General features: G+C 41.5%; 1 protein-coding gene across 1 annotated transcript; it reads left to right on the forward strand.

The window, feature by feature from the left end:
* Window positions 1-4,466: 4,466 nt before the first annotated feature.
* Window positions 4,467-9,289, forward strand: slc5a7a (solute carrier family 5 member 7a). Its single transcript, XM_030780715.1, has 8 exons — window positions 4,467-4,650; window positions 5,040-5,153; window positions 5,273-5,428; window positions 5,786-5,934; window positions 6,417-6,560; window positions 6,886-7,039; window positions 8,014-8,231; window positions 8,636-9,289. The coding sequence occupies exons 1-8, from the start codon at window positions 4,467-4,469 to the stop codon at window positions 9,287-9,289; spliced, it is 1,773 nt and encodes a 590-aa protein (XP_030636575.1).
* The last annotated feature ends 4,345 nt before the right edge of the window (window positions 9,290-13,634 follow it).

Below are 13,634 nucleotides of genomic sequence, written 5' to 3' on the forward strand. Positions count from 1 at the left end.
GAAAATTTGACCTGTGAAATGTCCGCGACAGACAAATTCTATCTCAAGTGTAATTTGTAATTTATTTATGAACTATGGAAGAACCTGTGACACAAAGCTTGTTTTGATTCTGCTCTGTTCTCGTCCAGTTTGTCTCTCATTTGTCATGAGACCAGAGCCAATTTTAATTTATATCCTCAAAAGACACTTTAAGAATGTACTGTTTTGCTATTCCATTTTTATTAATCTCCAACAATCTTGTACTAGGAATGTGTTATAAGTATATCATCTATAAGTAAAGAGCTTTAGTCTGTATAAAGTGTTGATTCATTGTGTCATTGTACCACTATTGAAACACAGCTGATCTCTAGCCCATCGACTACTTTGATTACAGTAAACCAAAGCCAGTTCCGACAAGGAGCCCTGCTAGGTTTTCTCAATGTTTATAACAGCCTTAATTTTATGGATTGGATTTCGCAGAAATGGTAAACATGGCATGTCCATAGGACAGATTTCAAAGGCTCAAAAAAACCCAAATCATGGAACAAACTTGAATGTCTAAGTCTCTAAACTCTGCTTTGATATTAATTTTAGCACACATAACTTCCTTTTTTTTTTTTTTTTTTTTTTTTTTTTGCAACATGTGGCCAAAAATCAGTGAACAGTCACCTGCTGTTGTTTGGCACCAGTGACCCGGTGCATGTTCCATAAAACAGCCCTCCAGCTCTCTGACAGACTGCCGGCTGCCGGCTGCGGCTGTAGAGTGGCAGATTTGTGTTTCTCTGTTTGGAGTAATCAGATGTCCTCATTAAGACCCCTCGCCCAGTGTGAAGCTGTCCCAGTGTACAGTGTAGCCTAGTGGAAAAAATGCCTAATCACTGAGCCATCTGCCACTGATGGAATTACACACAAACACACACACAAGTAGCTCTGGCTCACACACTTTAATTGAGCCTGAAATCTACAGTCTAGCCAATATGTAAAGGTGTAACATGGGTCCTGCCAGTACATTTCTCCAAATAATGTTCAAATCTGTCGTCGAGTTCTTATAATTAAGTCATTGTGCTGCAGCAACCGGTGAATTATTCTAGAGTTTATTATAGTTTACTAACACTTGAAAAGATACTGAAAGTCTCAGAACTGACCTAGCACTCTTAATGAGCAGCAGCAGTAAACTACAGTTGAAATGAACTGAAGTTGTATGGATTGCTAATCAAATAATTACATTGAGAAAGTAATGTAAGCATTCTAAAACTGGACAATAGTGGTCACACTGTAGCCTACAGTGTGATGTAGGTATCAGTGTGCCTGCCACAAGAATGTAAAGATTCTGACTGATATGTCCCTTTCTAAGTGCATGTGTCAGTATGCATTAACGAGTTACTACAGCACAGAGCTATAGAGTACTGACAGTAATGACACCTCTTTTAATGCTATTTTATTTAGTCTTGATTGCGCTTTTTCAAACACAGATTCGAGTTTCACATTTAAAATGAGTGCATTTTGTTTTTCATTTGCCGTACTGACATCAATCGTTTGACGTCATCAATCAGTCGGCAACCTCCTCCAACTGAAAACAACTAAATTAAACTAAATAAATTTTCAGAGGCGAAGCGCGAGGTTGAGTTGGCTTTCTGGCCTCATATAGCGTTGATTTGTGTTGTTCGGAGAGGATTTTGACAAAGAGAAGACAATGTGAAACCCCGTTAAAACTGGTTTGGGGGCGGGGGCAAATAAAACTTTTTCCCGTTCTAGCTCTTATAAACATGAAACTCCATGGTAAACATCTCGACCACCTTGGTTCACCTTTAGGCTGCAGGGGCTCAGGAAGCAATTGAGCCGATGGGTCTTAAGGGTTACAGTGGCGAAAGCTGCTGTGTACTCCACTGTCAATGTCAGCTGCAAGCAGGACACAGGGGCGACCTGAGGCAAAAGGTCAGAAAGCACGTAAGGGAACAGGTGAATTTCTGTCCAGACCCCGCAACAAAAGATTGTGTAGATGGTGATCTTTTGTTGTACTGTATATGCCAAAAAAGTGAAGAAATTTTAAGTCTGCAATCACAAGTGTGTTACAAAATTCGATTTCTTAAACAATGAATGTTCAGTTTCTTGAACGGTATGACAGGCTGTTTCCCTTCCTTGGCTGATCCATACATACTCACAATTAGCCTACAACATGACTCAGATATTATATTATTATAAGGCCTTTCCCACTTTATTTGGAAAGAAGGTAGTTTTTTCTTTTTGTATCATTTCACCTATCAAACTAGGCCATTCAGACGCTGGGGCGTACTCGCTTTTGCTATAATCTGTTAAGTTTTACTTGTGGCCACTAGGGGGCATCAGTATCCTGGGCCTGAGTGCGGTCGCTACATGAGGAGCTTGACGCTGCAGTTTGGAAGACTTCTCTGAATTCAGTATAAACACATAACGTCATACTAATGGAAATTTGAAGATTTATAGCAAAAGAAAAAATGGCATACATTTTTAACGGCATTTAAGGGCCTTGTATAACCTAAGCTTAAAGAGTGAACCATTAACCGAGTTGTGATCGTGTAACTTGTCCATCTTTTTTATAGTTTTAATTAGTGACATAATCTCTATTTATTCTCCTCTGCCATAAGCGAATGACTGTCGAATCGGGTGCTCGTTATCAACCAATCACATCAAAACCAGGAGACAGATGTGCTAGGCACTCATTATCCGCGTAATTCATCAGGGGAGCTTGGTACTTGTGCCCGCGATCTGCGGCACGACACCAGACAGACTTCTTAAACAGCCTGAGTTGAAGTAGTTCGACTGGGCTCTGCAGTCTAGCCAAGAGTCGTATAATGACCCAGACGAGATGTTTGTGTACACTGATCGAACCGTCCAACCACCACAGACCCTTCAAAAATATGGTTAGCAGTTTAGTATGAGTGAAAATTTCGTCCGAGGCTTATTTGACATACTGGAATGGGGATTTCCTGTTCAAAAAGGTGATTTTGACTGATTGGCGTTCTCCTCTCCAGATGTGCGGGTCGTGTACTTGATTCCGAATGTCTCTAATTGGACTGACTTGGCGCGCTGTCAGTTTTTTTTTTTCAAAGTTAAATGAGTCAAACTCTGAGTGGAGTTTGGCTGAGAGAAGTGTAGTTCCGTCGCCGTTAAATTGACTCACTGCTCAGCACACCTAATTTAGATTTTTTTTAGAGTGGGTTTTTTTGGCCTTTTTAGTCTGAGGTTATAAATGGAAGATTTACATTTCCTTCATTTTGATCAGACTTTGACCCGTACCTCTCCAATTTTAGTTTTTAAGCTACACGCACGCAAATAGGGAATAGTTTGAATACTTTATTTCGACGTATGGGTCTGTTGTCGTCTCTGCTGCTGTTTTATCACTTTCCTTTATGGATTCGATGGAATCTACGGTGGTAGACTGTGATTCAAATGTTGAATAATAGGAGTTTTGTCTGAGGTTGAAACGAGGGCGTCTGTTCTGGCGTGGCGCGTTCAGCACCATGGACAGAGACCAAACTAACGTAATTTACGGTGGCTGTTCAATTGATTTCAAATATTTTGAAACATCACACAAAATGCAGACTGCCCGTATAGTTATCAAACCCATGGTTTAGGAAATCACGTAGGGCGACACTTCAGTCAACTGTCTGAATGGATAGATTTACAACACTCTCGTTACGCGCGTTGCTATTTTCAGTTGCCCGTACCACCATCGGGTAACCTCCTGCGACGTGCAACTCATTTGCACAACCTGACATCTTAATTCATAAATAGCCCCCATTCACTTCTCTCTGACGTTCATCTACCTCTGACGAAATCTGGTCTCTTATAAGCTACCCAGTAACCCGCGCTCACTGGCAAGTGCAAGGGTGCTCGACTCCACCGGCGAATATTGCGCTCTCTGTTCCCATTTGGACATTCGTTCATCATTTTTGCACTACTTGTGTCTGGTGTCGCACAGAGAAGCCCTCAAAAAGGTAAAGTGCATTTTCAAATTTTTCTTTCTGAAATTAAATTAAGCAGTTTGTGTGATTTGCTTATCACTGTCATACTTAATTATGTTAAAGATCTTATATTTTTTGCCTTTATAAATCGTAACGTCCACTGCAACGAAATAGGGTATATTCTTAGCTCGTGTTTGGAGATGCAGTTCAACTGGAGCGTTATTAGGTTTCAAAAAATAAAGAAATTAAAGTTGATAAAAGACGAGATGAATCCATGACTGACGTCTGCAAACCTACTTTAACCTACTTTAAAGACGAACGAATGAATTTGTTAGCATGTTTGTTGTAGGTATCGCTGTATCTCCCGAGCTCAAGGGAGAGGCGAGCAACTTGGAGCCTGAGCGGAAATACAGTGAAACATTCGATATATATTTTTAATTGAAGCGTGACTTTACCTTAATCTTTAATCTTTTTTTTCTTTTCTCCCACAGTTCCTAATGAAATTCGTCTCCCTGAAAAGACAAAGACTTTAGCAAAGAGAAGATGGCCATCCATGTGGAAGGGTTGGTGGCAATCGTTTTATTCTATTTGGTCATTCTCCTGGTTGGAATTTGGGCTGCATGGAAGAACAAAAACTCTGGGGTCGAGGAGGGAACCGACCGGAGTGAAACCATTATGGTCGGGGGCAGGGATATTGGACTATTTGTGGGTGGATTTACTATGACAGGTGAGTTAAAATTAAATGTATGGTAGATACAGTACTCTCTTTGATGCCATTCAGTACTTTCTCCCGAACTCCCGGACTGAAACCATTTTACTATTTGCGTGTGCGAGACTACAGCACAGAACATCACAGGTTTTGAAAAGGTTTTCTGAAAATGAAAGACGAAAAACATTGTTTTTAAATATATAACGAACAGGTTTATGCTAATTTATAATACCACTGACTTTAACAAAAAATTAAATTGAAAACTTTATCGTTACATAACAAAGAACGTTTCCACGCACGTTTAATGAGTAGTTTATATAGCTGTTTTACACACATCCAATCTGAGCTGTGAGACCATAACTGTTCTGAATATTTATGTTTGACATAACCAGCTCTCTTTTTTACAGCAACTTGGGTGGGAGGGGGCTACATCAACGGTACAGCCGAGAACGTTTATCTGCCCGGCTACGGACTGGCTTGGGCACAGGCTCCTTTTGGTTACGCTCTAAGCCTGGTAGTGGGTTGGTGTTACAAATTAATATTCTCTGAATAAATGCATATCATTTTAAACTTAAGTAAAGCTCAGTTGTGATCTCCATTCCACAAATTCTGAAACAACTCAATTGCTCTTTTTGTCAAGGTGGCCTTTTTTTCGCCAAACCAATGCGTTCTCGAGGTTACGTCACTATGCTCGACCCCTTTCAGCAGTTGTATGGTAAAAGGATGGGCGGACTGCTATTCATTCCTGCGCTAATGGGAGAGATTTTCTGGTCAGCCGCCATCTTATCTGCCCTTGGTAAGAACTAAGAGCAAACGACCTCCATCACGCAAAACTTTCTGCTATGAAACTGAATCTTCAAAAGGCACTCTTAATCAGACATTGTTAGTCACGAAAATGCTACTGTTAGGCTCAGGTGTCGATTACGTCATTGCTTTAAGGTGCTTGAACTTAAAAAAGAGAGACAACATATCCAAAAAAAGAAAAGGAAAGAAAACATCTCCGCATTGCTGACAGAGCTGGCAATGACATGCGCTCTGAAATAGAAGAAAAATTAGTTCTAGAGAAATGATAACGTTGTGTTACAATTTCCATGTTCTGTGAAAAAGAGATAGATGTTTGTTATGACATAGGCTCATTCTGTTTGTTTGACAGGAGCCACACTGAGTGTGATCGTTGATATCAACATTAACATGTCTGTGGTGATCTCGGCCCTTATTGCCATATTCTACACCCTGGTGGGGGGGCTGTATTCTGTGGCCTATACCGACGTCGTCCAGCTCTTCTGTATCTTCATGGGCCTGGTAAATCTCTGAGCCTTAATACAGCCATGTTTGTGGGCTGTCTGGTTTTTGAATTGTGTAGGCCCTCAGTGTTTTTTCTATATTCCTGTGTCATTTTACGTACATCATGATAAAGTGCAATGACTTAATTTTTCTCTTCTCTGTATTAGTCTTCTTTTATGTAAAATTAACTCGTAACCTTTAGTTTCAAAGTATTAGAATATATTTACTTAACACGTTTATCTTGTTTACTTTAAAAATCGTTATGGATGTTATTACAATCAAAATACTCGTGACAGGCGAAAGACAGTTGTGATTGAAGCATTAGAGGCGAGATGGAAACATTCAAAGAAACCAGACTAAACCCCTCCTGTTGATTTTGAGCATCGAAACTATAATCTTAACCATATATATGATGAATATAAATCGATGACGTTATTCGTAATGAAAACTGCCGTGTCAGTGGTACTGTGTTAGAAGGGAACGCTGCGTTCTGTGTGCAGTGGCTGAGTGTCCCGTTTGCCCTGTCTAACCCGGCCGTGGCTAACATTGAAGTGACGGCCACGGAGAAGCTCTACCAGACGCCCTGGCTGGGGAAGATAGAGAGCTCTGACACGTGGATGTGGGCAGACAATTTCTGTCTTCTGGTGAGTCGACTGCTTTGGTCACTTTCTTCACATTTCGACGTTTATATTTATGAAGGTTTCGTTAGTGACAGGGCTGCACGATGAGCTGATCCCAGACCCGTGAAAAGATCTGAAAACGTGATCTGAACCGAAGCAGTTTCTCCGCAGTAAAGTCATTTGTCAAAGAAAATGTTGACTCCGTCCATGTAATTACCTTGGTATGACACGGCTGGAATATATCTTATGTTATTTATGTTAATAAAATCATACATGCTGATATACACTGCTGTACTGGTCTGTACCTGGAGTTGGGTGTCTATGTTCATTGTGGTGTCTTTGTTTTTAGATGTTGGGGGGTGTTCCCTGGCAAGTCTATTTCCAGCGGGTTCTTTCTGCCTCTTCAGCCACCTATGCTCAAGTCCTCTCCTTCCTTGCTGCTTTCGGTTGCCTAATCATGGCTGTCCCCTCTGTCCTGATTGGAGCAATAGGGGCCTCCACAGGTAAGCTCATACCGCGATTGGACCGGACATAGTGTCATTCATGACTGTGAAAGCCAAAGTAATGTCCAGCCTTCTGCCACTGAGCCAAAATAAATGCAAAAGCCACAGGTAAAGCCTGAACCAGGGTTATGAAGTGTACATTTCAGATAAGGCGACATAAATTAATCTGATGAGTCGTTTAACTTTTGGATGTCAAATGCAGACCCATAATCAAGGGCAAAAAGTATGAAAAAGGGCAGAGTTAAGGTTTGACATGGGTTGATTTGATTTACTCCAGAGCCTCATGCATTTTTCTGGTACAATGGTAAAGTAATTCACTTTGAATTACTATTCTGATAGAATCTCCCACATCTTTCCATTTAGTCGGGACGTTCCCCACGACGTATCTATCTTATATCTCTGCATCCTTTGATAAGCTGCCAAATGCCCGCAGACTGTGTTTTGTTTATGATTATTTTACAGTAATTTCACCCCCACACGGTAGAGTATCTGGTTCATGTGCTGTTTTTCAAATGTGTACAAATGCCTGGTGAGTTTATCCCCCGGCTGTATGGGCTCGAGCTGGAAGTCATGTTTTCCTCAGATCTCGAAAAAAAAAAAAAATAGAGTAAATAACAACAGCTGCTCCCCCTCATCCATTATTAAGAGATCATCCATTTAACGATGTGAACCCTGTAAATATTACATCTAAGGGGAGCACACTGGAACTAGCTTTAATCTCCAAATTTCCACCATCAAAGTCACAGCACCTCATTGACAGCTTACTTATAGCTGATAAGAGACCAAACACACACACAGGTGTCGATGAAATTTAAATTGTCTAGCAGTATTCTCCTGTTAGTCTGTCTCCCTGTCTTTGAATCACTTTGCAGCTTTGCAGTGTTTGACTGATGTCAGTACATTTGTGTAATGTATTGTGACATATCTCAATAGCTTACTCATATGACAATATATACCTGGTCATTTCCCCATAGACTGGAACCAGACAAGCTATGGTTCTCTTCCACCCATGGAGAAGGATGAGTCCGACATGATCCTACCAATCGTTCTTCAGCACCTATGCCCACCTTATATTTCCTTTTTTGGATTGGGGGCGGTCTCTGCAGCAGTGATGTCATCAGCAGACTCATCCATCCTTTCAGCTAGTTCCATGTTTGCCAGGAACATCTACCAGCTGGCATTTCGCCAGTCGGTGAGACTCTCATTCCTATAACATTGTGTTACATGGAATATAGTTGAGGACAAACTTTGATTTTGACCAGCTTTAAGTGACCCACGGATATTGGTGCTGTCGCGCCAGAAATACATTACATAGAATACAGAAGAGCTTTTGTTTTTAATGAACCTATAGATGAATACCGCTAGCAGTTTCCTGATTAAACCAAAGCTAAAGCTAATCATCTCTTGTGATAACAGCTGTTTATGTGGGAAAGTCTGTTGAATCCTGCTGTTCGCTATATTACGATTCACACTTATTTTCTTCTTGGATTCCATGAAATTTTACTCACAGGTTGATAAAAACGCATAAATCCTTTGTGTGTGTGTGTGTGTGTGTGTGTGTGTGTGCGTGCGCTCAAACATCTGTGTCCGTTCCAGGCGTCAGACCGAGAGATCGTTTGGGTGATGCGTATAACCATCTTCGTGTTTGGGGCTTTGGCGACGGCAATGGCCCTGTTGACCGGTACGGTCTACGGGCTATGGTACCTGAGTTCCGACCTGGTCTATGTCATCATTTTCCCTCAGCTCCTCAGCGTTCTCTTCGTCAGAGGCACCAACACCTACGGCTCTGTCGCCGGCTACGTTTTCGGCCTGCTTTTACGTGTGGGCGGCGGGGAGCCTTACCTCAAACTTCCCCCCTTCATTTATTACCCAGGCTGGATCACAGAGGAGAGAGTCCACCATTTAACCAAGGAGGTGGAGTACGTGGTTGTCCAAAAGTTCCCTTTTAAGACGGTCTCCATGCTGGCCTCCTTCCTGGCCAACGTGGCGTTCTCCTACTTGGCGAAGTACCTTTTCGAGAGCGGCATGCTGTCGGCCAAGTACGACTTTTTGGATGCCGTGGTGGCTAAACACAGCGCAGAGATCATGGATCGGACCACGCTGGTCAACAAGAACACCATCGGCCTGTCCGAGATGGCCCCCGTAAAGCCACGGCTGAGCGTCACCCTAGCCGCCACCTTCTCGAGGCGGGAGACACTGACCGAGGAGGATGACTCGAGCCCCGAGTCTCCCGTTCACGAAAACGAGTGAGGACTTTACCCGTAGGCATCAAAAATATGCCGTCTCAGGCAACAGCACGAAGTACAACACCCTGGGCTAAATCAACAACAACAACCAAAAAACAAAAAGAACAAAACAAAACAAAAAGAAAAAAACGAAGCTCAGTGGGGCAAGACATATTTACCTATTTTGTTTTCCAAATTGTTTTGGATATTTTCATCGCTGCTATGTGACGTGGATAAAGAAAATTAATGGTACTTTGGGGAAATGTCAAGGCCAGTATCCACTGAAGAGAGCAAGAGAGAGAGAGAGAGAAAGAGAGAGAGAGCACTGCTGTTGTTTGAAGTGGAGAAATCTCTGCAGGTATGTATGTAATGTGATTTGCTCTCTCCGCTCTGCTTTGAGGAAGTACATTCTGTGATATAAATGAGATATTAAGGTTGGCAATAAGAAAACAAACCACGATGAACCTGATCTCAGGTCAGTGCAGACTTAAATGTATCATCACTGAATAATATATGAAAATATACAGAAAAAAAATAAATATATCTAGAGGTGTAGGGGCTATGTGTGTTTTAAGATAATATTAAATCCAATCTTCCATGTTAGATGTTAGTGCAATTCATCCTAGTGTCTCCTTCTAAAAACACAGTCCTCAGTAATGGACAGAGATGTAGCTGTTTGTATGATTGGTCCAACCATATGACACATTGCCAAAAGACACATTACAGATGTAAGAACAGTGCACATTTTAAGTTTTATGTAGTGTGATATAGACAAAATCTAAGAACACACACTACTACATAATCTTGTATTCGCCTTAAAGAGCTACATTTACCACAAAACGGAGGATTCAATTTATGTGAACAATTGTCTAATCATATTGTCGACTTGAACATGAATGTAGCGTGATATAAATAATCTAATGTAAAGGATTTATGCTGTGTTATTTTTGAGGTTTGCAATATCTTAAATGTCTCCACAAAATTAGCGTTGTCACTGGGTACAGGAAAAGCCCATTTCTGTGTTAACTTGATGTTTTGGGCAATACAGACCTTTTTTTGTGTGATGTGAATATTTATATTTCTGTAAATATGTACAAATGATGCTGAAATTTTACGTGTGCTAGTAGAAATTTATTCCATTTGGTGATGAATAGCTATGTATTATGATTTAGAATATGGACAGCTATATTTTTATTTATTTATTTATTTAATTATTATTCCCCAAAGGAAAAAGAAATATTGTGTTATTACACAAATGTAAGTTAAATGACAGTAAATAAATTATATTATTTAACAAGTTAATGTTTGTGTCTTATTGCACTGAGCCCCCCCTGTTTATGATGATAATGTATGTTACTGCACTAAATGGTCATTCTGAATCTTAGATCACGTGAAAGTCAGTCTTTTTTAAATAGTACTTCACGAGCAGTGTGAAAATGATTGCGAGATAGAAAATTCCACAGTTGCGACGGGCTGCCTTTATCTGTGAGCGAACTGTTAGCCATGCAGCTAGCTAGAGGAAATAAAAAAAAAAAAAAACGAAAGAATGTCTGAAGACGTGACAGAATTTACGATGTTAGGTCACTTCTCCCCATCCTCCAATGTCATCGTTGAGAGCCAGAGCTCTAAAAATACACTCAGCGTTATGTACATTACTTTAAGTGGCCTGCTGGTCTTGGCTGGGCTGGGCTGGATGGAAATGGGAGGAGTTGTAAGGATGAGTTTGAAGGATGGGATGGGATGGGGGGGGGGGGGGGCGGGGTTGGCCTCTCACTGTCTCCTTCAACCAATGACGACAGCGTTCCCAAGGAGACGGTGACTCAGAGACCCCGCCCCACCCCACGCCAACCCAACCCGTCCCGGCTCGTCCTCTATTGTGTCCTTTCTCCCAAAACTCAATCCCATTAAAAGAACAAGCCAAAAGATGCCATAGATCCCATTCAGAAAGAACAACAAAGTGCACTTGGGATAATTAATAATCACGATTGAAAAAAAAAAAAAAATGAGGAAGAGCCAAAAGTCGAGCCATTTTTATCCTTCGGAGCGAGGCAGCCATCGTCGACGTCAAAAATAGCGTTTGGAGACAAACCAAAGACAACGAATTCAACCAATCACTAAGATCTTAAAAGTAGCTTAAAAGGCTTACAGTAGATGGTAGGTTCTCCCACCTTTGAATAAGATGAAATACTTACCATGGCAGACTTCGACGACAAGACTCATCTAGACTGAAGAGCTTGATCGTTCATAACAATCTAGCCAATCATTTTCATTCCCTCTCTCAAGTACAAGAAGCTTAGGAAATGTATTTCACAAACACATTTGATTATAAGCGGTTGTTGCCCTCTTCATATTATTCTATACTTTTCTGTGCTCTTGCTGAAGTGTGGGTGTTTTTTTTTTCTTCTTTTCTTTAGCACTGCCATTTTGAAAACGCAGTGGTCTCATGTTTTAATTTCGTATCACGTCGCTGTTAGAATGACTCAGAGCTGTAATGGCATGCTGTGGTTTGCATCTCACTTCATGAGCTCCACAATTTCTTATTCAATCATCCTCCGTCCAATAAAAAGGACACGAACCCCCGCAACCAATCAATTACTTCCTCACTCTGTCAAAGTCAGTTCCTGTAAAAGTTAAAGCGTAATCACATAATGTGCTTTAGTCTTGATATGTGTTCACTCGTTGTTACACGCTGTGTGTTTAAATGCCTGCCAAATTTGTTTTTTGGGTTCTTTTTTTTTGGTCCTTTGGTGATCTAAGGATACTTTGGGGAAATTATCGCACGTAAAATATCATCTGTTGTTCTTGAACTGATCTAAACCAGTTGTTGTGTCATGCGTCTCTGTTGCATCAGATGTTGGGTGTCCCGTCCAACAGGGAACAGGAATATTTTTGGGCGTTTGGGCTCCGTGGTCTCGGAGTCGCAGAGTTCTCTTTGACCGTCTCTGAAAGAATGCACTGGAAAAGCCATTTGAAGAAAATCCCTTATGATGGCATAGCTGTATCCTAATGGTTAAGAGTCTTTAAGTGTGTGTAAAGGGCCTTCGTCTCTGTTATAAGAGGAGACAGGTGTAATCAGATTGTGACCCATCAAACCTGAGGCAGGATAATTGGGCATGTTGGGAAATGGAGTCTTCATCCTGAAGAGAAAAGAAAGCCATGCTGTAATTTAATCACAGAGATGTGAATCTGCTTCAGGAGTGAATGCTCCCATATCAGTAGATCAGGGGACATGGTGCTCCTGACCACAGCAGGACCACTGCATGCCCTTACTCTGAGAACATGCCCTTACTCTGAGAGCTGACACGTCACTTTCTGAGACATCCATTTCTTCTTTACTGTTTTGCTAACACAGAAAATCTACTGAAAGGACAATTTCTTCCCACGCAATTCCCCTCTAAAGTCCCAAAGCCAAGGGACCTTCTCTTTCGCTCTCTCTCCCTCTCTCCCTCTCAATCTTTCTCTCTCTCTCTCTCTCTCTCTCTCTCTCCCTCACTCTCAATCTTTCTCTCTCCCTCTCTCCCTCTCAGTCTTTCTCTCTCCCTCTCAATCTTTCTCTCTCTCGCTCTCTCGCTCTCTCTCTCTCTCTCTCTCTCTCTCTCTCAATCTCTCTCTCTCTCTCTCTCTTTCTCTGACAGTGAGGTCATGTCAGTGTTGTGGCTAGGCCCACAAGAGCATGCTAACGCTACATGTCTTTGTCTTACTCTTAGCGAGACCACATCCCGGTCAGACTGAAGCGTCACAGAGAGAGGGAGATCTGTTCTGCCTTAGTTAACCCACAGCAGTATTCATCCACACGGTGTCAGAGCAAGCCTGGATTAAACAGTTTCATCTATGAATACAAAACTGATGGAATGTCATTTAATGTTTTCTTGGCGATTGCTTACTTAGTTTGATATTTGAAGGTGATGAAGTCTGATAGAAATATGGCACAGCTGTCTTGTTTTTCCCTTCCTGTTTAACTTCAATGTCATCTCTGTGTGTATTGGAAAAGACGTACATGATGGCAAGAGTAAACTATGTCTGTGCGTTATTTTGACTGTTGTTGATAGATCAATATCGGCAGTTTAGAGTACTCCAGAGACTAATGTACGTATAAAACTCCATCGCTCCCTTGAGATTCTCTCTCTCTCGCTCTCTCTCTCTCTGTCCCTCACTCACTCATTCTCTCTCTCTTTCTTTCTCTCTCTTTCTCTCCTTCTCTCTTAGAGTTTCTCCTGCAATGTGGCACATGAGTGAGCCATGCATGGGACAATGTTACATAACAGGGTGACAATAAAAAAGAGATTGACTCTGACATCCCCCCCCCCCCCCACCCCACCCCACACCCTGCAGCAAGATTCCACGGGCCACAGTGTGTGCGCTGATATCTG

This window comes from Chanos chanos, chromosome 7 (assembly GCF_902362185.1).
Source record: "Chanos chanos chromosome 7, fChaCha1.1, whole genome shotgun sequence".
NCBI classification, from domain to species: domain Eukaryota; kingdom Metazoa; phylum Chordata; class Actinopteri; order Gonorynchiformes; family Chanidae; genus Chanos; species Chanos chanos.

Coding starts and splice junctions, on each gene's coding strand:
- slc5a7a (XM_030780715.1), top strand. CDS start 4,467: ATGGCCATCCATGTGGAAGGGTTGGTGGCAATCGTTTTATTCTATTTG. Junction 4,651..5,039: donor GGGTGGATTTACTATGACAG/GTGAGTTAAAAT, acceptor TCTTTTTTACAG/CAACTTGGGTGGGAGGGGGC. Junction 8,232..8,635: donor AGCTGGCATTTCGCCAGTCG/GTGAGACTCTCA, acceptor TGTCCGTTCCAG/GCGTCAGACCGAGAGATCGT.